The 26,430-nt window shown below is 38.8% G+C and overlaps 1 protein-coding gene across 2 annotated transcripts in view; it reads right to left on the reverse strand.

Annotated features, from left to right (window-relative positions):
- The window catches only part of POU2F1 (POU class 2 homeobox 1), a 176,764-nt gene that overhangs the window by 49,762 nt on the left and 100,572 nt on the right, over positions 1 to 26,430 (reverse strand). For both annotated transcript variants that reach the window (XM_045797322.2, XM_045797313.2), the window contains one exon: positions 2,697 to 2,797. In XM_045797322.2, coding sequence (XP_045653278.2) covers positions 2,697 to 2,797 — 101 coding nt within the window. The remainder of the gene's footprint in view (positions 1 to 2,696; positions 2,798 to 26,430) is intronic.

The raw sequence follows: 26,430 nt of genomic DNA on the forward strand, positions 1-26,430 counted from the left end.
AGTTTGTTGAGCAACAGGACAGTTACAGGTCTTAAAGTATCTCCTCATGGATTATTTGCTAATTTACAAAGAGGAAGAAAGATACCTTTATAGTGGACAAATCTGAAACACTACCTTAATCAAATGATAAAATTTAATACCACAATAATGGGACAACGTGATACCACAGACCTTCTAATGCATTCCTGTCAAAAACTTGGATCCAATCATGAGGGAAAAATTAAAAAAACTCAAATTGAGGGATCTTCTATAAAACAGCTGGTTTCTACTCTTCAAAAATGTCAATATCATGAAAGATGAAGACAGACTGAGGAATTGTTACAGAACGTAGAAGCCTAAATAGACATGAAAACTAAATGCAAGGTGTGGACTGGACTGTAGATCAGAAAACACTTAAATATGGACTGAACATTAGATAATAATATTGCATTGATGTTAAATTTCTGGAATTTGATGTTAATATTATAGTTGTATAAAAGAATGCTGTTTCTAGGAAAAATGTGATGAAGTATTTAGAAGTAGAAGGTCATAGTGCCTGCAACTTACTCTAAAATGATTTTGAAAAAAATATATATATACATTTTTTATACGTGTGTTTGTACACACACACACACACACACAGAGCAAAGACAGTAAACAGTAATAGTTGGTGAGTCCAAGTGAAGGACTTTCAGTTGAAAACTATTCTATAGTTATAACTTTTCTAAAGATTTGGAAATTTTCAAAATAGAAAGTTGAAAATAGAAAGTGAGAGCATCCTTTTACCACTTCATTTAGCTACCTCCCAACATCTTTCAAAACTTAGCTCAAAAGTCATCCTCTCTATGATCAATGTCTTAAATTGTATAGGTTAAGCTAATTATGTCGACCTCTCTATTCTCATACAACTTTACCATTCATTTATTCAGTAAATCATTACTGAACATCTATTATATTTTGGGCTCTTTGGAAAATGCTAGGATAAAGATAAATAAGAAAAGGTTCCCATCTTCACGGAACTTACAGGGTGACAGACCTAAAATCATCTACTTTGTGTATGTGTACACACACTTATAATTATGGTAAGGAAAAGGTCAGAGTGTGAACCTGGTCAATAAGAGGGCTAGAAATAGAAGGTAAGTGTCACATTTATGTTAATTATGTGTCTAATCAGACGGTGAGCAAGTCTGACGGGACTGACATCTTGATGGAGAATTCAGTGATGTCAAGATTTCATATCAAATTCTATGATTTAAAGTCCTTTGGGGGGCGCCTGGGTGGCACAGCGGTTAAGCGCCTGCCTTCGGCTCAGGGCGTGATCCCGGCGATCCGGGATCGAGCCCCACATCAGGCTCTTCCGCTATGAGCCTGCTTCTTCCTCTCCCACTCCCCCTGCTTGTGTTCTCTCTCTAGCTGGCTGTCTCTATCTCTGTTGAATAAATGAATAAAATCTTAAAAAAAAAAAAAATAAAGTCCTTTCGTTTGGGGGATATTGAAGGTTCAGTGATTTTGGTAATCAGTAGCTGGAGGCCTTGGAGCTGATGCCAGAGTTGTACTCTTCTTGGAATTCGGATCCAATGGAGAAAAGACTGCATATCATATGTGCCTTTGGGGATTTTTTAATACGTTTTGACCGTCACAAGTTTAAGCCAGATAGAGGCTTAATATGTACTACATACATTGGCTACCAAAAATGGTATTCCTCTAAGAAACCAGAAAACTTGTTGGAGGCTAAAAATGTTTTTATTTTTTAATTTTTAATTTATTTTTAAAAGATTATTTATTTATTTATTTATTTATTTATTTATTTATTTATTTATTTATTTGAGAGAGAGAGAGAGCACAGAGGGAAAGGGAGAAGCAGACTCCCGCTGAGCAGGGAGCCTGATGTGGGGCTCGATCCCAGGACGCTGAGATCATGACCTGAGCTGAACGCAGATGCTTAATTGACTAAGCCACCCAGCCACCCCTACAAATGTTTTTAGAAGAAAATCGACATGAAAATAACATTTTTGGTTTTCTACAATATATTCTTAAATTATTTTAGTTGCCAAATCATCTTAATATTTTATCTAGAAGTTTCATATTGAAGTTTCTCTACTTTCAAAAACACAAGCAAAGCTACACACCTGAGCAAAAGTGTGTCAAGCAGGGCTTTATTCCAGCAGAAGACGTTAATTGCCACCTGCATACTATCCCTTTGAATTTGTAAATAAATGGGCTTTAGAGGACTTCTAAAATTGCACCTGTTTCAAGTGCAGGGGCTTCTTTTATATAAAGCTCAGGTAGTCTAAAAATATACTTTTATGAGCTCAGAAGACACATGAAGACACATTTTATGAAGACATATTCTGAACTGAGAGCCTTACACGGTAGGTCTCAGGCAATGGTGGCTACATCCTTTTGGATGACTCTGTAATTTACTAATCTTTAGTGAGCCATCACAGACCCACAGTGACAAAAACAGTAACCCAGTTGTTATGTACATTCCATTCATAACAAAGAATTCTTTTTTTCACAAAGCTGTGAGGTCAATAGCTATACAGTCAATTAAATTATGATGCCAGACTAACCATTCAAAAGGACACAATCAGATGTGATTAGCACTAGGCTTTAATCAATTTAAAAAGTCCCCCACACTGAAATAACTTCCCCAGGCCTTAACATTCCACGCTTCCAGTTTTTGCCCTCCCTTACGGTTGGGCAGAGCATTCTACCTGATGGAGATGTCCAAGGAAAGCCTGGGCCTGGGCTGTTGAGATTGCTCCTCCAACGGGCACAGGCTGCTTCTGGAAGTCCAGACCATTGGTTTGTGTGCCTAGAAAGTGAACAAAGCACGTAACTATTAAAAACAAACTCAACTGAAATAAAGCACTAGACTTCAGCCACGAGCATTTTTCATATATCTATTATGTATACGCACTTTCCTAAGTACCTCCTGGATGAGAAGGGATTTAAAAGAAAGATAAAATACAGTAAAATGTTTTCTCTTCTAGAGGGAGGACTGTAGGACAAGTAAATGAACATAAAGCTTAAGAAACAAACAAAAATATAAATAATGAATTCTAATCATAAGACAGTGATGCAGTGATTGGGCTCAGAATAAGCATGGCACTTACGGGCATTAAGGAGGAGGTTATTATCACTACTACTGTTGTAAACAATGGTACAGACTTCCAAGGAGGGACTGAACCTCTCTTCTGGTCTCCCTTTCTCAATATTTGGCATGGGAAGAAGAAATTCACTGGTGACTTTGCAAGAGGATTTATTCTTTTTTTTTTTTTTTTAAGATTTTATTTATTTATTTGACAGAGATAGAGACAGCCAGCGAGAGAGGGAACACAAGCAGGGGGAGTGGGAGAGGAAGAAGCAGGCTCATAGCAGAGGAGCCTGATGTGGGGCTCGATCCCATAACGCCGGGATCACGCCCTGAGCCAAAGGCAGACGCTTAACCGCTGTGCCACCCAGGCGCCCCAAGAGGATTTATTCTTAACTTATACTTTCAATACATGACAATCTGATGGCAAAAACAATCATTTACATGATCAACAAAACAGTTTTACTAATTGCTTTAATCTCAAAGTATAGATTGCTGCATATATCTAATTAGCAAGAGCTCTGCTATAATTATAATCTTCTAAATGTTATGCCTGTGTGTTTTAACCACTTATGCAATCTGATGCTAGGATAGGACTAATTTATGGAAAGACATACCATCCTAATATTCAGAAATATTTTTTAAGGATATAATACATTGTTTTCAAACTATATAATATCCAGATATTATTTAGAAATTACCAGAATTCCTTGAACTCAAAAAAAATGTAACAGACTACAGTAACCTGCAAGGAACTGGCACGTGACTGTGGTATGGAACTTCCATTTCCTGCCACTCAAACAACCCATCTGCCCGTCCTTACTCCTGTGTGTGCACACACACAGCACACCAGTCAGGACAGGATACGCCAGAACTTTAAGACAGTATTTCTAAATGGCTACTGACTTCTGCCATTATATATCCTAAATAACTTCTAGCAAATGTATCATTTTAATAAGAACAATGAGGTAGATCACATGACTCAAAAGAACTACGTAAGGTTTTCTTGAGATGAATACAAAAGGAGTGTCTACACATTTCACCTACTTAAAACCTCCCAGTGATTGTTGTTTTATGGTTTTTTCCTAGCTTCCCATGAATAGAAAATGAAAGAACTATCTAGACATACACAGTTAATGAAATTAAAAGGGCATACACTTGTGTCAAGTAGTGAGAAACTAGTAGGAAATAAAAGTTAAATTAGGGTCGCTTTCATAGCTCACATACAGAAATTTCATTATTTTAAAGTTACACATTTTGTCATTAGCTGCTGTATCTATTTCTATGCAGAAAATCATTACTTGGGATGATTTTAATATTGTGCACCATTAGAGAATTATGTTCAATATGTATTACATAAATCCACAAGGCTGAAAGAAGATGAGGTTTAAAAATAGAGACAAGCACTTAGAGATTAACACATCACCAGTATAGGAAATCTTTCAGAACTAACTATTTCACTCTCATGGAGACCATGAAAATTCTACACAGTGGTTCCACTTTCAAGTTGCCACAAAAATGATATACCCCTTGTAAATCACAGAGCACATATGACAAGGTTGACTGATTTCTATCCCTGGTAAAGAGCCTACTACAGCGGCCTACAGGTAATACTATTTAAGTGCCCTGGCTCTACCGTCTTGGGTGGATGCATTAAGGCATGGTACCCAAAGCTAGTGAAGTAAAAGAACATTCCTGGACAATAATTCAGATAAATAGAGATGGAAGATGCAACAGCAGGTCTTTTTTTAAGTAAAATTCTGAGGCTCCATGAGGACGACGTAAGGGATGGAAGAAAGTAAATATCACATAGAAATCATTCTTGTAAACCATAAAGAACTAAATTGGGCTAAAAGAAAAGGAGAGGGGAACAGACAGACAGACAGACAAACGCACATCTGACTTGAGTATGAAGACAGTACTGGGAGTGCAAGAGCCAAGACAAGGACAAGGCCCCCTGATTCTGTGTAATTATTCACAGAGAAGTGATAGTTGAAATTTGGAGTAAAAATGTCAATCAAAGAGTAGATATAGAGAAAAGAAGCCTGAAGATAAGAGGGCACCTACATTAGGAGCTGTAAAAACACAGAGAACCAGAGAGGAAGCAGTTAGAAAACAGAAGGGGAAAAATCCCTCAGGACCAGTGTACTTCAGGACCCAGGCAAAAGAAAGCTACAAGGATGGGGTAGTTTACTAATGTCGAGTGGTACAGAACAGGATCAAACAATGAAAAAGAAATTAATCCAAAGAGAATAGATGAAAGGTAGTAATAAAGGTAAGGCCAAAACTTAATGAAACAGGAAAAAAACCACATAATGGAAATAACAACTTGGTTCTTTCAAAATAATCATATAGCTTACAAACTTCCAGTAAGATTGAAGAAAAAAATAAAAGAGAAGGAGCAAATAATTTAAGGATAACAGAAAGAAGGACATAATCAAAAAATGCTGCAGATACTAAAAAGAGGATACCATGAACCAATATAAAATATATGCCAATAAAATTAAAACTTAGAAATGGATTACTCTCTAGAAAACATAACTTATCAAGACTGACTCAAGAAGAAATAGAAAATCCCAAGGGTCCTACAGCATTTGAAGAAATTTAATTTGTAAGTAAGAATCTTCCCAAAAGGAAAAATGGAAACCTAGACAATTTTACACTGCTTGCTTCCAGAAATCCAAGGGACAAATAATTCCAATCTTATGAAACTTTTCCAGAGTACGGGGAAAAAAGGCAAACAATCCCTAACTCATTTTATGAGGTCAGCATAACCTCATTACCAAAACCTGACAAAGATGAGTACAAAAAAGAAAAAAAACTACATGCCAGTTTTACTCAAAAACATACATAAAAATATCCTAAATAGTACTAGCAAAAATAATCTAATAAGGTAAAATATTATAACTACCATGGATTTATCTCAGGAATGCAAGGTTCGTTTGGGGTTAAAAAAAAATCAATGTGATTCATCACATTCATTAAAGGGGAGAAATCATATAATTGACTCAAAGGAAGAAGAAAATCCTTAGGCAAAATTCAACATCCACTTACGATAAAAATTCTAGGTATAGGAACAGAAAGAAACTTCCTTAACGTGATAAAGAATAACATTAAAAGGGGCGCCTGGGTGGCACAGCGGTTAAGCGTCTGCCTTTGGCTCAGGGCATGATCCCGGCGTTCTGGGATCGAGCCTCACATCAGGCTCTTCCGCTATGAGTCTGCTTCTTCCTCTCCCACTCCCCCTGCTTGTGTTCCCTCTCTCACTGGCTGTCTCTATCTCTGTCGAATGAATAAATAAAATAAAATAAATCTTTAAAAAAAAAAGAACATTAAAAGCATTTCCTTTAAGATTAAGAACAAGATAAGGATGCCAGGTACTGGAAGGCTCAGGCAACAAACAAGGCAAGAAAAGACAATTCATCAGCTGGAAAAAGAAACAAAACTTTCTTTTCAGATGATCTGTTAATATATAGAGAGTATCCTAAGGAATCTAATGATCTAGTTCTAGAATAAAAGAGTTTAATAAGTGGACCTAATCAGTATGGACATAAGATGTTGGAACTAGAATTCAGAAGAACAATGATAAAGATACAAGCTGGGCTCGAAAAAAGCATAGAAGACACTAGAGAATCCCTTTCTGGAGAAATAAAAGAACTAAAATCTAAGTTGAAATAAAAAAAGCTATTAATGAGATGCAATAAAAATGGAGGCTCTAACTGCTAGGATAAATGAGGCAAAAAAGAATTAGTGACATAGACGACCAAACGATGGAGAATAAAGAAGCTGAGAAAAAGATAAATAACTACTGGACCATGAGGGGAGTATTTGGGAGATAAGTGATACCATAAAGTGAAACAATATTAGAATAATTGGGATCCCAGAAGAAGAGGAAAGAGAGAGAGAGAGAAACAGAAGGTATACTGGAGCAAATTATAGCAGAGAACTTCCCTGGGAAAGGAAACAGACATCAAAATCCAGGAGGCAGAGAGAACCCCTCCCTTCCCCTTCAAAATCAATAAAAATAGGTCAACACCCCAACACGTAATAGGGAAACTTACAAATCTCAGAGACAAAGAGAAAATCCTGAAAGCAGCTTGGGACAAGAGATCTGTAACCTACAAGGGTAGAAACACTAGACTGGCAGCAGACCTATCCACAGAGACCTGGCAGGCAAGAAAGAACTGGCATGATATATTCAGGGTACTAAACAAGAAAAATATGCAGCCAAGAATACTTTATCCAGCTAGGCTGTCACTGAAAATAGAAGGAGTGATAAAAATGTTCCAGGACAAACAGAAGCTAAAAGAATTTGCAATCACCAAACCAGACCTACAAGAAATATTAAAAGGGGAGAGCAAAGAGAGAGCCCAAAAGTAACATAGACTAGAAAGAAACAGAGACAATATACAGTAACAGTCACTTTAAAAGTAATACAATGGCACTAAATTCATATCTTTCAAGTTACTCTGAATGTAAATGGGCTAAATGCTCCAATCAAAAGACACAGGGTATCAGATTGGATAAAAAGGCAAGACCCATCAATATGCTGTCTGCAAGACTCATTTTAGTCTTGATTTAAAGTGAGGGGATGGAAAACCACTTATCATGCTAATGGACATCAAAAGAAAGCTGGGGTGGCAATCCCTATATCAGACAAACTAGATTTTAAACCAAAGACTGTAATAAGAGTTGAAGAAGGACACTATATCATAGTTAAAGGGTCTATCCAACAAGAAGATCTAACAATTGTAAACATTTATGCCCCTAACATGGGAGCAGCCAATTATGTAAGTTAATAACAAAATTAAAGAAACACATCAATAATAATACAATTAATAGTAGGAGACTTTAACACCCCCCTCATTGCAATGGACAGATCATCTAAACAGAAGGTTAACAAGGAAATAAGGGCTTTGAATGACACACTGGACAAGATGGACTTCACAGATATATTCAGAACATTCCAATCTAAAGCAACAGAATACACATTCTTCTCCAGTGTACATGGAACATCCTCCAGAAAAGATCACATAGTGGGTCACAAATCAGGTCTCAACCAGTACCAAAAGACTGGGATCATTCCCTGCATATTTTTGGACCACAGTGCTTTTAAGCTGGAACTCAATCACAAGCAGAAATTTGGAAAGAACTCAAATACATGGAGGCTAAAGAGCATCCTACTAAAGAATGAATGGGTCAACTAAGCAATCAAAGACGAATTTAAAAAATTCATGTAAAGAAATGAAAATGAAAACACAACTATTGAAAATCTTTGGGATGCAGCAAAGGCAGTCGTAAGAGGGAAGTATATAGCAATACAACCCTTTCTCAAGAAACAAGAAAGATCGCAAATACACAATCTAACCTTACACCTAAAGGAGCTGGAGAAAGAATGGCAAATAAAACTTAAACCCAGCAGGAGAAGAGAAATAATAAAGATTAGAGCAGAAATCAATGAAACAGAAACCAAAGAACAGTAGAACAGATCAACAAAACTAGGAGCTAGTTCTTTCAAAGAATTAATAAGATTGATAAACCCCTGGCCAGACTTATCAAAAAGAAAAGAGAAAGGACCCAAATGAATAAAATCATGAATGAAAGAGGAGAGATCACAACCAACAATGAAGAAATACAAACAATTATAAGAACACATTATGAGCAACTATATGCCAACAAATTAGGCAACTGGGAAGAAATGGATGCATTCCTAGAGACGTATAAACTACCAAAACTGAACCAGGAACAAAAAGGAAACCTGAACAGACCCATAACCAGCAAGGAAACTGAAGCAGTAATAAAAAAAAGTCTCCCAACAAACAAGAGCCCAGGGCCAGATGGCTTCCCAGGGGAATTCTACAAAACATTTAAACAAGAATTAATACCTATTCTTCTGAAGCTGTTTCAAAAAACAGAAATGGAAGGAAAACTTCCAAACTCTATTATAAGGCCAGAATTACCTTGATCTCAAAATCGGGCAAAGACCCCACCAAAAAGGAGAATTACAGACCACTATCCCTGATGAACATGGGTGCCAAAATTCTCACCAAAACATTAGCCAGTAGGATCCAACAGTACATTGAAAGGATTATTTACCACGACCAAGTGGTATGTATTCCTGGGCTGCAAGGGTGGTTCAATATCCGCAAATCAATCAACGTGATACACTACATAAATAAAACAAAGGATAAGAACCATATGATCCTCTCAATAGATACAGAAAAAGCATTGACAAAGTACAGTATCCTTTCTTGATTAAAACTCTTCACAGTGTGGGGATAGAGGGAACAAACCTCAGTATGATAAAAGCCATCTACAAAAAAACCACAGCGAACATCATTCTCAATGGGGAAAAACTGAGAGCTTTTTCCTTAAGGTCGGGGACACAAGCAGGGATGTCCACTATCACCACTGCTATTCAACATAGTACTAGAGGTCCTAGCCTCAGCAATCAGACAACAAAAAGAAATAAAAGGCATCAGAATTGCCAAAGAAGAAGTAAAACTCTTTGCAAATGACATGATACTCTATGTGGAAAACCCAAAAGACTCCACCCCAGGGATGCCCAGGTGGCTCGGTTGGTTAAGCATCTGCCATCGGCTCAGGTCATGATCCCAGGGTCCTGGGATTGCATCCTGCATCGGGTTTCCTTGCTCAGCGGGGAGCCTGCTTCTCCCTCTGCCTTCCCTCCCCTTGTTTGTGCTCTCTTTCCCCCTCTCTCTGACAAATAAACAAGCCTTTAAAAAAAAGACTCCACCCCAAAATTGCTAGAACTCCTATAGGAATTCAGCAAAGTGGCAGGATATAAAATCAATGCACAGAAATCAGTTGCATTTCTACACACAATGAGACAGAAGAAATAGAAATTAAGGAATCAATCCCATTTACAATTACACCAAAAAATGTAAGATACCGAGTAGAATAAACCTAACCAAAGAGACAAAGGATCTGTACTCTGAAAACTATTGAACACTTATGAAAGAAATTGAGAAAGACATAAAGAAATGGAAAAACATTCCATGCTCATGGATTGGAAGAACAAATATTGTTAAAATGTCTATGCTACATAGAGCAATCTACACATTCAATGTAATCTCTATCAAAATACCATCAACATTTTTCACAGAGCTGGAGCAAACAATCCTAAAATTTGTATGGAACCAGAAAAGACCCAAATAGCCAAAGGAATGTTGAAAAAGAAAACTAAAACTAGTGGCATCACAATGCCAGACTTCAAGCTCTATTACAAAGCTGTAATCACCACGACAGTATAGTAATGGCATAAAAACAGGCACATAGATCAATGGAACAGAATAGAGAACCGAAAAATGGACCCCTAACTCTATGGTCAACTAATCTTTGACAAAGCAGGAAAGAATATCCAATGGAAAAAGGACAGTCTCTTCAATAAATGGTGCTGGGAAAATTGGGCAGCCACGTGCAGAAGAATGAAACGACCATTTCCTTACACCATACACAAAAATAGACTAAAAATGAATGAAAAGACCTAACTGTGAGACAAGAATCCACCAAAATCCTAGAGGAGAACGCAGGCAGCAACCTCTTCGACCTGGGCCGCAGCAACTTCTTGCTGGACATATCTCCAAAGGCAAGGGAAACAAAGGAAAAACAAACTATTGGGACTTCATCAAGATAAAAAGCTTTTTGCACAGCAAAGGAGACGGTCGACAAGACCAAAAAAACAACCGACAGAATGGGAGAAGATATTGGTAAATGACGTATCAGATAAAGGGCTTGTATCCAAAATCTATAAAGAACTTACCAAACTCAACACCCAAAGAATAAATAATCCAATCAAGAAATGGGCAGAAGACATGAACAGACATTTCTCCAAAGAATATGTAGAAATGGCCAACAGACACATGAAAAAATGCTTACCATCACTTGGCATCAGGGAAATACAAATCAAAACCACAATGAGATACCACCTCACACCAGTCAGAATGGCTAAAATTAACAAGTCAGGAAATGACAGATGCTGGCAAGGATGCAGAGAAAGAGGAACCTTCCTACACTGTTGGTGGGAATGTAAGTTGGTGCAGCCACTCTGGAAAACAGTGTAGAGGTTCCTCAGAAAGTTGAAAATAGATATACTCCATGACCCAGCAATTACACTACTGGGTATTTACTCCAAAGATACAAATGTAGTGATCCAATGGGGCACCTACACCCCAGTGTTTATAGCAGCAGTATCCACAATAGCCAAACTATGGAGAGAGCCAGATGTCCATTGACAGATGAATGGATAAAAAAGATGTGGTATATATATCCAATGGAACATTACACAGCCATAAAAAATGAAACCTTGCCATTTGCAATGACATGGCTGGAACTAGACCAGACGGTATTATGCTAAGCGAAATAAGTCAATCAGAGAAAGACAATTACCATATGATCTCACTGATATGTGGAATTTAAGAAACAAAACAGGATCATAGGGGAAGAGAAGAAAAAATAAAATAAGACAAAACCAGAGAGGGAGATAAACCATAAGAGAGTCTTAATCATAGGAAACAAACTGAGGGTTGCTGGAGGGGAGGGGGATTGAGGGACGGAGTAACTGGGTGATGGACATTAAGGAGGGCATGTGATGTAATGAGCACTGGGTATTATATAAGACTGATGAATCACAGACCTGTACCTCTGAAACCAATTGAGTTTAATAAGGTTACAGCACACAAAATCTATTTTAAAATTGCTTTTATACACCAAATATAAACATTATAAAAACAAATAAAAACTATAGCAAGTCCTGGGCGCCTGGGCGGCACAGCGGTTAAGCGTCTGCCTTCGGCTCAGGGCGTGATCCCGGCGTTGTGGGATCGAGCCCCACATCAGGCTCCTCCGCTATGAGCCTGCTTCTTCCTCTCCCACTCCCCCTGCTTGTGTTCCCTCTCTCCCTGGCTGTCTCTATCTCTGTCAAATAAATAAATAAAAAATCTTTTTAAAAAAACAAAACTATAGCAAGTCCTAATCAGTAGAAAACTATAAAACCTTATTTAAAAATTATAAAGAAGACATCAATAAATGCTCATTTACTGGAAGACTCAGCATTGTAAAGATATTAATCAGTTCTTTCCAAACTGATCTATGGATTCAAAGCAATTTCGTATCAAAATCTCAACAAGTTATTTTCTTTCTCTTTTTCCATCCTTTCTTTCTCAGGGTTGGGATGTGTGTTTAATTGACAGATTGATTCTAAAATTATTTATTTTAAAGTTTTTTCCCCCCCAGTAATCTCTGTGCCCAACATGGGGCTTGAACTCATGATCCCAAGATCAAAAGTCACATGCTCTTCCAACTCAGCCAGGTAGATGCGCTATGATTCTAAACATTAACTAGAAGGGCAAAGGGTCAAAATGCTTTAAAAAAAAAAGTGAATTGAGGGACCTGTACTGTCAAGATATTATGAGTTATCAGAGCAACAATAATTAGAACAGTGTAGTATTAGTACAGTGACAAACAGACCAGAGGCGAGTCAGGAAGCCACACATATCTTTAGACACTCGCAACGTGATAGGTAGTACTGCACATCAGTGAGGAAAGGATGGAGTTTTCAATAAAAGAATAACTGGGTAACCATTTGGGAAAAAAACGAAATTAGATCAATTCATACCATATAAAAGAAAGAGAGGAAGGAAGGGAGGGAGGGAGGGAGGAAGGAAGGAAGGAAGGAAAAGAGGAAGGGAGGGAGCGACCTAGGGTGGCTAGGAGGGAGGAAGGAAGGAAAGTTTCAGAAGGATTAAAGGCCTAAATGTAAAGTACAAAATTATTACATTTTCAGAAGACAAACTAAGTGTACATCATTATAACCTTGGGAAAAGGATTTCTTTATCAAGACCCCAAAAATGAAAAGATGTAAGTTTAACTACTTCAAAATTAAAAGCTTTGTTCATCAAAGTGCTATATGAAGAGAGTGAAAAGGAGAAAATATTTGTAATACATACAAGCAACAAAGGGTTACTCTTCAGAACACACAGAGAATTCCTTGAATCAATTAAAAAAGTCAAACCAATAGAAAAAAACAAATGAACAGGAATTCCACAAAAGAAGAAACATAAATGGTGCACAAACACTAGAAAAGATGTTCAGCCCCCTTAGAAACTAGGGAAATGCAAACGAAAATCCCAACACAATACCATTTTACAGCCACTAAATTGGCTAAAATTACAAGTTGGTTAATATCAAGTTTTGGCCAGACTGTGAAATTCTTACCTGCTGTTGGTAGCGCTATCAACGAGTACAAATGCTTTGGAAAACTGGCTGGCAGTACTGAGTAACACTGGAGTAAGTGCAGGAATTATACTACTAAGAAAACTCTGGAGACTTTCATGCATATGCATAAGAGATAAGCACAAAATTACTTTACAGCAATAATGTCTGTAATAACAAAAGCCTAAAAATAACCCAAATGTCCCTCAATAATAGAATGGATAGAGACCTTGCGACATATTCCTATACTGGGTATCACATCCAGCGAACGTGAACCACGAACACACGCACTTGGGTGAGTCTCAAGAACATAACGCTGAACAAGAGAAACCAGTCAGAACACAGTAGGATTCGATTTCTATCACGGCGACAGATGAATCTAAGCATTAATCGAGGACAGTAAATATACAGATGAAAAAAATTAGAAAGAAAAGCAATGTGACCATTAATACTGAATTTAGGATGACTGTTACACCTCCGTGGCGGAAGAAGGGACGATGACCAGGGTGGACCAACAGTGGCCTCCTGGGACATGGTAACATTCTGTTTCATAGAGTGGTAGACACAGGAGTACTTAAACCACACATACGTGGGTACATACAGGTTTCTAAGATTACTACACTGACAGTAAAACAATAAAACATCCATAATGACAAAACAGTTATAGTAAAATTTCAAGGACACATCCGGATGGCAAAGGAGCAAAGGAAAAAGCAGGTGGTAATGAAGCCACAGTAGTGGGCGACGCTCCTTCCTCAAGTGTGGCAGTGGCGGGAGTGAGACAGGATGGCTGTTGAAAGCTGTACAGACTGCAGTGGGGTGAGGGTCTGCGGGCCGATAAACGCACGCGTACCTCAAGACTGCGAGGGAAGAGTCTACAGGAAGGGTTACACTGAACATGTAAGAACAAGATGGGCTGAAAAGATGGGGCAGGAACTTGAAAGAAATGAGAAGACACAGAATTAAGAGTGCAAAGTGGAGGATCATAATAATGGAAAAGGATATTTTTAAAATGCAAATGAAAAGGAGAGGATGGGTGAAAGAAAAATATATAAAGCAGAGGGAGGTGGTGGGCTCAAATCAGACAGTACAATTTTCTCAGTAACCAAAAGATAGTCATTTTCAGAAAACAAAAACAGCAAGACAGAAAGAAAGTAGAAGGGTTCTCGACGAGGGGGAACAGTTTGCTCATTTAGGCTATTCCCACTGTTATTTCTCCATAAATGAGAATGGAGATCTATACCCCCCAAACTCTAATGTTGAAATGTATAAATGGGACAGGAAGCCCAACATACTAGGGAGGGAAGGACAGAAATAGGAGGAGAAAAATGGGTGGAGGAAGGAGGAGACAGAGAGAAAACTAAGGTGACACCTCACAACAGGACCCAAATGCAGATGCCCTCCGCCATCCTCTCTGGGTCTCAAAGTCCCAGGTATTGCTCAACATGCAGCCTGGAATCTACCCTCTTTCCCAAATCTTTTTTTTTTTTGGGGCGGTGAGGTGCAGAGGGAGAGGAAGAGAGAGAATCCTAAGCAGGCTCCAAGCCCAGCTCAGAGCCCGACGCAGGGCTCCATCTCATGACCTTGAGATCATGACCTGAGCTGAAATCAAGAGTGGAACGCACAACCAACGGAGCCACGCAGGCATGCCAATCTTTCCCAAATCTTAACGCCTATCCAGCCTAGTTTTTCTTAAGTAAGGACACTTAACCCTTACTTAAGAGTTAACATTAGTATTTTTCAAACAGATAGACCCTTTAAGGCCAGAAATTAAAACGTAAAGTAGTATCTTTTCAGAAATCTCTTCAGGATACAGCTATGTCTAAAGGAAACCATATTTTAAAAAGGAAAAAAAAATCCCTTTCTTCTACTGTCAGTGGCCTCGGATTCTTTCGCTAAGCACACAGGAACAGATTTGTTACCGTGGTGCTCACACCAAGTACTCAGAATCGCTCACATCACCAAACAGAATTAAATCAGAGTCACGATGTTGGTTACAGAGAATTGAGATTTCTGGAATCCCCGAAAATATTTGTAAATATTCCCGGATTTCAAAGGAGGATCAAAAATTATTTACTCTGAGTGGAGACCTAAACCCTGAATATATAAAACGACAAGGCACCCTTTTTCTTCTCAGATCTGTTAGGACCCTACTTGTAAGGAGAGAGGGTCATAAGCAGCTGCTTACCCCCACCCAGTGAAGAATACTGGGGACAAGGGAAAAGCCAATTAAATACACTACACCTGTGCTGAAGCTACATGGCTTCCAAGAACAGCTGGTGTCATTGGCTAATTAAACTGGGAACTTAATCTAATCTGCGGTGCATGTGATCTCCTCTTATAAATCTGGTCCATCTCAAACTCTATACTACCTTTATTATTTTTCATCTCTTCTGATAGTGACTACTTTGGAATGCTGTTTCCTAAATGATTAACTCCTTAACCAACAGGGTTGTCCATCTGTCCATCTTTACAACTGGAAAGAAATCTGTCCTTTCAAATGAACAGTTTTACCTTTCTAGGGAACACCTTTTGATAAACCTATTGTTATGACTATATACATGAAATTTATGACTGAATCATCGCCCACTTGACCTGAGACTATTCTTTCTGCTTATGTGCATTTTCTGCTCTTATATAATCACATACGCAACAACAAAAGAGAACCGAGAATATATAACATAGAGAAAGATCCTGCTCTAAGAATAAATGCTACAGTCAACGTTTACTGTGCACTGCTGTGCCAAGTGCTAAGACTATATAAAGAAGAAAACGACACAGTCCTTGCTCCTAAGTAGCCCTCAGGCCTATTAATTCACTCGTTAAAGAAAAACTCACTGAGTATCTACGTGGCAGACACCGTTCTAGATGCAAGAGATAGAACAGGAAAGAAGAGAGATAGAAACCATGTCTTCATAGACCTTACATTTTAGCGTGGGGAAAGAGTCAATAAGAATGAAAAGATACAATTAGATAGAAATAAGTGCTGTGAGAAAGTAAAGAGGAAAAAGGGATGGGGAGTCTAGTGGGAGTGCAGAGGTAACAACTGTGGTTCCAGGTTCATCAAAAGGTACCCACAACACGGCAAGGGCAACAGCAGATATTCACACACTGGGACCGGGACACATAAAGGGGCCCTTACGGAAGAAGGGAAAAGATGATGCCAGGGAAAACTTCTTGGAGGCAACATTTTGGCTGAATCTTAAGAGGATGAGATGGAATTAACAGGAAGTGGCTATTTGAAGAAGGAAAACGGCAAGCGTTTCTCTACCAGAACTAGAAGACATAATAATGCAAGTTTAACATTCAGGAATCCAAACGAACAATTTTAGATATTCTATTAGGTCCTCGGTTTACAAAGGTAAACAAGTCATACTCCCATACCGAAAGTTGCTCACAGTTAACTATGGGTGACAGACAAAAACATAAATAATTATAATGTGAAAGACAAGCACAATAAAGTTACCTACAAAAAGACGGCGGAAGGTAGAACACAAACAGGAATAAAGTACAGTCACCATCCTCAAACAAAGAAGGCAGAAGATGGTACTTGCTCAAAGAAAGGTACAGAGTGCTCTGAGAGTTCTAGCATGGCTAAGAAGGCGAGATTAGGATTTAAGGGCAGTCTGGGGTTATAGGGTGAGGCCTGAACCGCCAAGGTATGAAAAGGGAAAATTTAATGGTTCAGACACAAACACGGTTTATTACTAGCCACTGCTTATCTCAATACTACAAGACATTCTGACCATAATATAGAGGTTGACGCACAAAGACACGACCGGAAAAAAGTGCAGAGTTGCTACTTTTGAAGTACATTATTAAAAATAAATAAATAAAAGTAGGTTATTCAACCCATTAGGATACCTATTAACAGGGAAAAAAAGGGGAAATAAGTGTTGGCAGGAACGTGGAGAAATTGGAATCCTTGTACATTGGCTCTGGAAATGTAGCAGGGTTCAGCTGCTGCGGCAATGAGTTTGGTGGTTTTTTAAGAAGTGAAACATAGAATTATTGTATGACCCCTCCATTTCACTGCTAGGAATACACCCAAAAGAAGTGAAGACAGGTACTCAAACAAATCCTTGGACACGAATGTTCACAGCAGCACTACTCACAACAGCCAAAAAGCAGAAACAACCCAAATGTCCGCCAACAGATGACTGGATAGACGAACTGTGGTACGCACGTGCAACGGAGTATTACTCAGCCCATAAAAGGGATGAAGCATTATACAAACTACAACAGGGATGAACCTCGGAAACATTATGCCAAGGGAAGGAAGCTGGACACAAACAAGGTCACACAGCCTATGACTCCATTTGTAGGAAACACCCAGAATAGGTAAATCCATAGAGACAGGGGCTGCGGGGAGAGGAAAACGGAGGGCGACTGCTTAATGAGTCAAGGTTTCCTTGTGGGTTGATGGAAACATTTCAGAGCTAGACAGAGGCGGTGGCTGCCCGAACTATCAATGTACTATATGCCACCGAACTGTTCGCCTTAAATGGTTAATTTTATATTATATACATTTCACCCCAATTAAACAAAAACAAAAAGAAATCTGCAGCTCAGGACAAATCTGACAGTACAAATCTTACTGCCCTATGGGTTTGCCTGCCTCTAACACCCAGCCTCACCGGCCCAACTGGCTACTTAAATTATGCTACAGACCAAGTAATGTGAGAGCCACCCCTGGTGGAATTTGTCAGTAAACTTAAGGCAGTCAAAGTGAAATTCACCAATAATAGCTTAAACTTCAGATGCCCTACGAGGAAATAATAACAATGTCTATGCCTGTTTCTACATTACCATAACAAGCAAGCACAAATTCTAAACGAAGTTTACAGAAAGTCATATAACTGTGGGACATAACTAACATAAAAAAACAGCTAAAAGATTTTCAAGGAAAACTTAGCTTATGTTCATTTGTGTGTGTGTGTGTGTGTGTGTGTGTGTGTGTGTAGGTGGTTTCTTCCTAATAAAATGGGAAGGATCTGGGATAATGGAAAGCCAGAAAGAAAACCACTTATGGCTATAGAGAAGTTCTATGTCCCTACAAAAGCAAGAAGCATAATCAGAAACGATTCCATAGACCATCTACAGGGTGGGGGACTATTATGTATCTACTAAAAATTTCCACTGCTGTTACACTGTATATTCTTCATTTCCTAAGCAATGATATGCTTTTTTTAAAATTGTTTTTATATATCACCTTGTAGGCGACTGCACATTAGTGACGTGCGACAAGATTTCCATAAACGGTTAGTCTGTCGAATTGTTACACAGTCTATCTGGATGAAAGGTATTACTGAAACAGACTTTACTCTTAACTGTAGAAAAATGAATAACTTATGACCTACCAGCTATTCACACCAAGTCTTTTTCAAATAACTTAAACATGTCACCTAAAGGCTCTATTTTGAGGACCAAGAAAACCAGAAATAAAGTCCTTTCTCTAAAATTGTACTATCATGCTAACAGTTTTGTTGACAAAAGAAAAATTTACCAAAGATTTACTCTGCTCCATCTCTCTCCTGCCTCCTAACCTAGTCACACGTTTCTCACTCACCTTCACCTTTAAGATGTGAGTAGTTTCCTGCCTTCAGAAACACAAAGTGCCTGAGAAGCTGCAGTGAAACCTCTGGTCCTCTGATTTTACCTAGTGTCAAGCTTCCTCGCTTGCTATCAATCCTTCTTATATTGTCTATTTGTCTGGATGTGTTCCCAGATCTCATCGTACTTTGTTCCCTGGTCTCATCTTCCCAGTATCACAAGGACGTCCCCAATTGCCTCTGAGCCTGACCCTATCTAGAGTGCTTTCTTACCTTCCCTTCTACCTACAAACTTATCTATAGTCGCTATTCTATCTTTAACTCCTTCACTCTCCCATTTCTCTACCTTAATATGGAGGGGAGGGGATCTTCTTCTATTCTAAGCTACTTCCGTCTACCAGTGCTCAGAAACCTAATGCTTCTATTCTCCTTGGGAACATGGATTCCTGAATTACACACCCTTTCTGTACCACTCCCTCCTACTGGTTCCTCTCCTTCACATACAAACATACTTGACCTCCTCTCTTATTCTTTCCTTCCCTTTATTTAATATATAGTCACTATCATCATCATCATATTCAGAATAAATACTACCAATTACTGAGAACTTACTGAGTCATACATCTACTTGCTTTCAATGTATACATCACTTTTATGCAATGATTTATTATCTATCTCCATTTTACAGCTAAGAAAATTGGGGCACAGAAAGAAATAATTTGCCCGAAGTACCGTAACTGGTAAGTGAAGGAACCAGGGATCTGAATCCCGATGGTTCGGTTCCAGGGCCTGAGCTCTTAACCAACATCCTCTACAGCCTCTCCCAGTTTCTGTAACAAGAGCTGCCTACGTTTATCATTCCCTTTCCTCAATCATTCACTTCTCTATGCGCAGCAATTTCTTTCTCTACCACTTACCTAAAACCATTTAAAAGCCCCCGAGTAACTATTAACTGTCAAATACAGAGGTCACAACTTAAGCTTCCTATGTCTTGACCTCTCTGTGGGACCCAACTACCCCGGATACTAACTCCATGAATGTCACCATCTGGTTCACTTCTCATCTCCACGGTTGCTCTTTAGTCTACTTAAGCACCATCCAGTGGAAATTTCTGTAATGCTGGAACGGTTACATATATGGGCAACCCAATATGGTAGCCTCTAACCACACGTGGCTAAGCACTAGAAGTGTGGCCATTTAATTTTAATGTTAACAGCCACAAACAGCCTGTGGCCAGCCTCCCGGATGGTGCAGGGCTCCTTCATGGCCTCTCTGCCTCTGCCAGCCCTTTCAGTGTTGTGGAAGAGGTCTGTCCTTGGCTCTTTTCCCGGCTTATTGCACTCTCTTCCCAGTGGTACCTCCCTGCTAAATATTTCCACTCCTATATAAGCAGCCAGGTTTCTCTCCTCAGGAACACAGCTCTGTCTTCCATCGCTCACTTCTTCACCTACAGGCACCACAAGGCACCTCCAAATGCCACATTTTCAGAACTTACTGGATCACTCATTGTCGCGTCTACCTGCAGGTCAGGCAGTCCCTGCTCAGAGAATGGCACTCCATCTGTCCCGGTCTCAAGCCAAATATAGGCACTCACTTTAGATGACTGTCTTCCCTTGTTTGTTTACTCCCTTCTCAATCTCCTCTCCTCTTCCCACAAATGCTCATTAAATCTGACCCCTGGTTTCCACTGCCACTGCTCTAAGCCAGAGTACCATATAATGGATCTAATTAAAAGAGTAATGAGTTTAGTTCTTTTGCTTCAAGTAAAATGTAAAGTATAACATGGCTAGAAAATTCTTTTACACTTGGGGGAAAAAAAAACACAAAAAAATTAACATGACAGAAAACAAAACTGCCCTCTAAGGGAAAAAGGAGAAAATTATAGGGGGCGCCTGGGTGGCGCAGTCGTTAAGCATCTGCCTTCAGCTCAGGGCGTGATCCCAGCGTTCTGGGATCGAGTCCCACATCAGGCTCTTCTGCTGGGAGCCTGCTTCTTCCTCTCCCACTCCCCCTGCTTGTGTTCCCTCTCTCGCTGGCTGTCTCTGTCAAATAAATAAATAAAATCTTAAAAAAGAAAAAAAAGGAGAAAATTATAGATAATCTCACAACCTGTACCTAAAGTGGCCTTTTAAGCAATAAATCCTCCTTTAGTAATGTTCCAAATTTCTGTCAGTAATGAATAAAAATGAAATAGATACTACTTTTAAAATCCTATATTTGTTATTGAATTACTCCTGGCAAAAGGATCACGCACTCCTTCATTCATTTAATAAAAATATAATCTCTTATTTTTTTTAAGATTTTATTATTTGAGAGAGAGAGAGCGCACAAGCCAGGGGAAGGGCGGAGAAGCAGACTCCCCCACAGAGCCCAAAGCACAATGCGGGCCTCAATCCCAGGACTCTGGAATCATGACCTGAGTCAAAGGCAAACACTCAACTGGCCTGAACCACCCAGGTGCCCTGAAAATATAATCTTAATTGAAATGCCACTTAGTATTCTCACAGGTTCAGTAATTATAGATCCCAGCCGCATACACCTAAAAAACAAAACAAAACAAAACAAAACAAAACAAAACAAAACAAAACAAAACGCATATGCACCAATGGGGCAGGGCCAGGGCAAGTTTCTCAACACGTAGTTGTCAGAATCTTTTAGAAGCGGTATCTTGTAACTGATACCTATCAAACCAAAAATTAGAGGGAGATCCAGCTTTCCTACAGGCATTTGCTTTTTGCTTCTAGACTACCAAGAACACAGTATATCCTCCACTGTGCTCCCGAGGCTCTCTATAAGTGCTCCAGCCAGTTTCACCGACCCATGGAACTACCCTCTATTTAAAACTCCAGTAACTCCAAAGAGGAACTCCAAGAAAAATCAGTATTGATATTTCCACCCTCAGGCTTACATAAAAGCACTTTGGCCAGTACAGAATGTAGTCTACACAGTAGAACATGTAATAAATTTAAAATGATAATAATGAAATCAATAAGATTAGAAATGGCCCTTGGATAAACGTAAGTTCAAAGGGAAAACAGCCCTTCAGAGTCTGAAATCTGCGACTGCTCTGCTGTTTTGATGAGAACTTTATGTGAGGTCTGTTCCTCAGTGAATTTCTGATTCTTCTCAGAAACACTGTATTTTATCTGGAAATGTTTTCCAAAACTAGTGCTGGCTGGTTCAAGACTTCAAGATTCTTCAATTACCATGAAGAATAGCAGGTACGGCCACTGGTGCCCTGGTCTTTCAGGATCCTTTCTCTTTATCTTGGAGAAAAAGATGTCTGCTCAAGCTCCCTTACTAATATAATCTGCTAAAATCAGCCAGAACACTAATAAATCTCACAGAATAAATATCCCTGGTTGCTAGAAACTTCTGATAAAATATTTTTGGAATGCAATTTCATAGATATATATTGGGTTGCATTAATAAACTTATTTGGTCTTTTCAGCTGCAAAAAGATCTTGACATCCTGGGGAAAAAATCATCTGAGTGAAAAATCAAAGTGAGTAAGGACAGAATGGGGAGGAGCTTTAGCACCATCATAATTCAGGTGAAAAAAAGACTTAAAGTTAATTGACCACAAAGAATCAACAAGTGAGTCTGCTGCTTTGAAGTAAGTTTTAATATTTCAAAACAATTAAATATGATCAGAAAATATAACATTTTTAGTTAAAAAATTTAAATCTAATATCATTTTTACCTTATCATAAAAAATAATTACAATAAATACCAATGGTAAGTTTTCAAAAATAACAATAAGCCAATGGTGACGGTAATGGTTGCACTGAAGTCTGAAGAACTGGACGCTGTCTGATTTTGAGGATGACAGGATGACATAGGATCTACAAATCTTAGGGCATGACGGAAGAGTCGGAAGGGATCAGAGAACTTCAGGACAGATCTCTCTCTCCCATCTTAGCTTAACGGCTTCTTCCTGCCGAGCACACACACTGCCTCCACCATCACACTGAAATGCTGTCGGGCCGGCCGAGCCCAGTTACAGCTCCACCTTCCACCAAGCCTTCCCTCACCCTCCCAGCTAGAAACCAGTTCCCCCACACTGAAGTCTCATGGACCTCTGCACACTTCTTCCGAATCTTCTATTACATTTGCATGATATTTCTCTGTAAGATAAGTTTATTGAGAACAAAATCAATACTTGATTCAACGTTAGTGATCTTACTAAGTATAGTACAGTATCTTGCACACCGAAGACAAAACATAAGGAACGACATAGCTCAAAGGACAAGAGAACAGCTCTGCTCACTTTTATAGATACGTGTGACCTTTCAAAAATGACCAAGCATCTCTGAGCCTCAATTTCCTAATCCATAAAAAGAGAAAAATAGTGCCTCATATGGTTGTTATAAGGATTAACTGAGACAATCTATACAAAGTGCTTAACACACCTAGTAAATACTTAATGATAGCCACTATTACTAGAGTATAAATTATTACTCTATAAGAAATTATTTAATAATAAATTAGTATTTGAAAATAAATATCAAGTAAATGGAGAAGACTTAAAATATGGCAATGACTTCCAGAAGAGCTTCCATTTCTTAAAAGATAGGGAAAATCATTTCAATCTGTGTTATTCCTAGGGCAGAATTCAAAAGAATATAGATAACAGAGCCGTACAACAACAGAAGAAGATGTATCAAAAACTACTGTTCCCTGTCGGTGGATGAGCCCGGGTTCAGGGTAAATGACCATTTGTCAGAAGTACTGATGAAAGAAGTCTGCCCTTTGATTAAAAGTGAGCAAGACTTTAAACTTTGTCCAATATTTCTAACATCAAAAAAAAAATGCTTTGGTTTTGTTTCTTACTGATGTTTATAAACCTTTATACAACTTTTTTTACTCTTCTGTTATTGGTAATACAGTTGATCAGATTTAATTTAGGGTAAAGCAGTGTAGCAGGCAGAACAGTGGCCAAAGGCGTGGCAAATCTCCAGAGCGGCAATCTCCAGAAGCTGTGAATATTTACTTTACCCAGCAAAAGGATTTTGCAGATCTGATTATGTTAAGAGTCCGGAGATAGGGAGATTATGCTAGAGTTTCTGGGCGGACCCTGTGTAATCACAATGGTCCGTGTAGGAGGAAGAGGGAGGCAAGGAGAGTCGAAGAAGATGTGAGGATGGAAGCAGGAGTCAGACAGACAGAATGACAGCTCTGAAGACATCTCACTTCTGGCTTTGAAGATAGAGGAAGAGACAATGAACCAAGGAACGTAGGTGGCCTATGAAAGCTAGAAAAGGGAAGGATAGAGGCTCCTGAAGGAATGCCTGCCTTACAACGCCCTAATTTTAGAACTTCTAACCTCCAGAACTGTAAAGATAATGAATTTGTGTTGATTCACCCAGCAATTTCACTACTAGTTATTTAGCCCAAAGAACTGAAAACAGCGACTCTAAGATACTTGTGCACCACTGTTCACTGTAGTTGTAGCTAAACGGTGAAAACAACCCAGCCGTCCACCAACAGATGAAAGGATAAATACAACGTGGTACATACACTGGACTATTATGCAGTTATACATGCTGTAACGTAGACGAACCTTGAAAATATGCTAAATGAAATAAGTCAGACACAAAAGAAAAAATACTGCATGATTCCCATCCATAAAGTATCTAGAATAGGCAAATTCATAGAGACAGAACATAGATCGGAGGTTACCAAGGGCTGGGAGAAGGAAGAAATGGAGTTATTCCTTCCTCCAGGAGGAATATCCTTGGCAGCATCCTTGTCCAAAAAACTGTAAGAAATATCACTACTGTTCTCTTATCCGATGGATAATTTTTTTGAAAGTAAATTATTTTGGAAAAATAATCTGCTCTGCCATTTCTTCACTCGTGATCTTGGACTTTGTAAATTAGGCTACGAGAAGGTCATATAACCTGTCGGCCAGATGAGCTACATATTTGTTTTCTTTAAACTGAGCCTGACCCTCAAAAAGCTTATTAATCTTATTTATGTATTTATTTATATCAGTTCCTTAAAGGTAGCTATGTCAAAACTCATTCACTGTACTCAAACTCCCAAATCCATCTCATTCACTCTTTGAGGCAGCGTAAGATAATGAAAAGTAATGAAAGGCTCGTGGTCTTTACAATCACAAATTACTAAACAGCTCTGAGTTTAGTTCCCTTAGCTGTAAAACAGGTGTAACACTACTTACCTTATGGGAGTATTTTAACAATTATGATATAAAGCATACCTAATAAAGCATCTAGACATGCATATCTAGTAACATTTCAGTACATTTTAACTGCTGCTATTATTATATTATCCTTGTTTTCCTCTTAAATGACACCTCAACTACTTTAATGATAAATGAAAAAAATGCAATCTAATATGAATTATTCCTCATTTTCCTTTTTCTTTCCACCTCAGTTTTGTCATTCTTCAACCCTACCTTCTCTCCAGTTGTAGAAAAACGGTTACATCATCTTCCTTTTTTTTTTTTTTTTTAAGATTTTATTTATTTGAGAGAGTGCACGCCTGTGCATGAGTGGGGGGACGGAGGGAGAGGGAGAGAAGCAGGACCCCCCACCCCCACCCGCTGACTGCAGAGAGTATTGTAGGACTGCAGGGCTCTGTGACTCCAGGGCTCCATCCCAGGACCCAGAGATCATGACCTGAGCCAAACTCAGATGCTTAACCAACTGAGCCACCCAGGCTGACCCTTGGTTTCAGCTCTGGTTGTGATCTCAGGGTCCTGGGAGAGACCCAGGCATCAGGCTCCGTGCTCAGTAGGAAGTCTGCTTCGGGTTTCTCTATCTCTCTTCCTCCTCACCACCCCCCCCCACTTGCTCGTTCTCTTCCTTTAAAATAAATAAACCTATTTTGTTTTTTTAAAGAAGGATATAGCCGGAGCCATCATACTGCCTGGCTTCAGACTATATTACAAAGCTATAATAATCTAAACAGTATCGTATTGGCTTTTACACCAATAAAAACCTGGACACCCATGTCCAGAAATAAACCCATGCACATATGGTCAATTTACGACAAAATATATAAAGAATTCACACAAAGTATATAAAGAACACACACAACTCAATAACGGAAAAAAAAAAAATCTGATAAAAAACGGGCAATTTTCCCAAAGAAGACATACAGATGGCCCACTGGCACATGAAAAGATACTCAACATCACTAACCATCAGGGAAACACAAATGAAAGCCACAATGAGATATCATCTCACATCTGTCAGAATGGCTACTATCAAAAAGACAAGAAGTAACAAGTATCGGTGAGGGTGACTGTTGGCGGGAAGGTACATTGGTACGGCTGCAACGGAAAACAGTATGGAGGATCCTCAAAAAACTAAAAATAGAACTACCAGCAATTCCCCTTCTGGGTTTCATCCAAAAAACAAAAGAAAACAAAAATGCTAATTAGAAATGACATATGCATGCCCGTGTTCACTGCAGCATTATTCACAATAGCTAAGATACGGAAATAACCGAAGTGTCCATCCATGGATGAATGGATAAGGAAGATGTTGTATATGTACACAATGGAAAACTACTCGGCCATAAAAAGGAATGAAGTCTTGC

Source organism: Ursus americanus, chromosome 2, assembly GCF_024610735.1.
Source record: "Ursus americanus isolate L20-20 chromosome 2, mUrsAme1.1.p, whole genome shotgun sequence".
NCBI lineage: Eukaryota > Metazoa > Chordata > Mammalia > Carnivora > Ursidae > Ursus > Ursus americanus.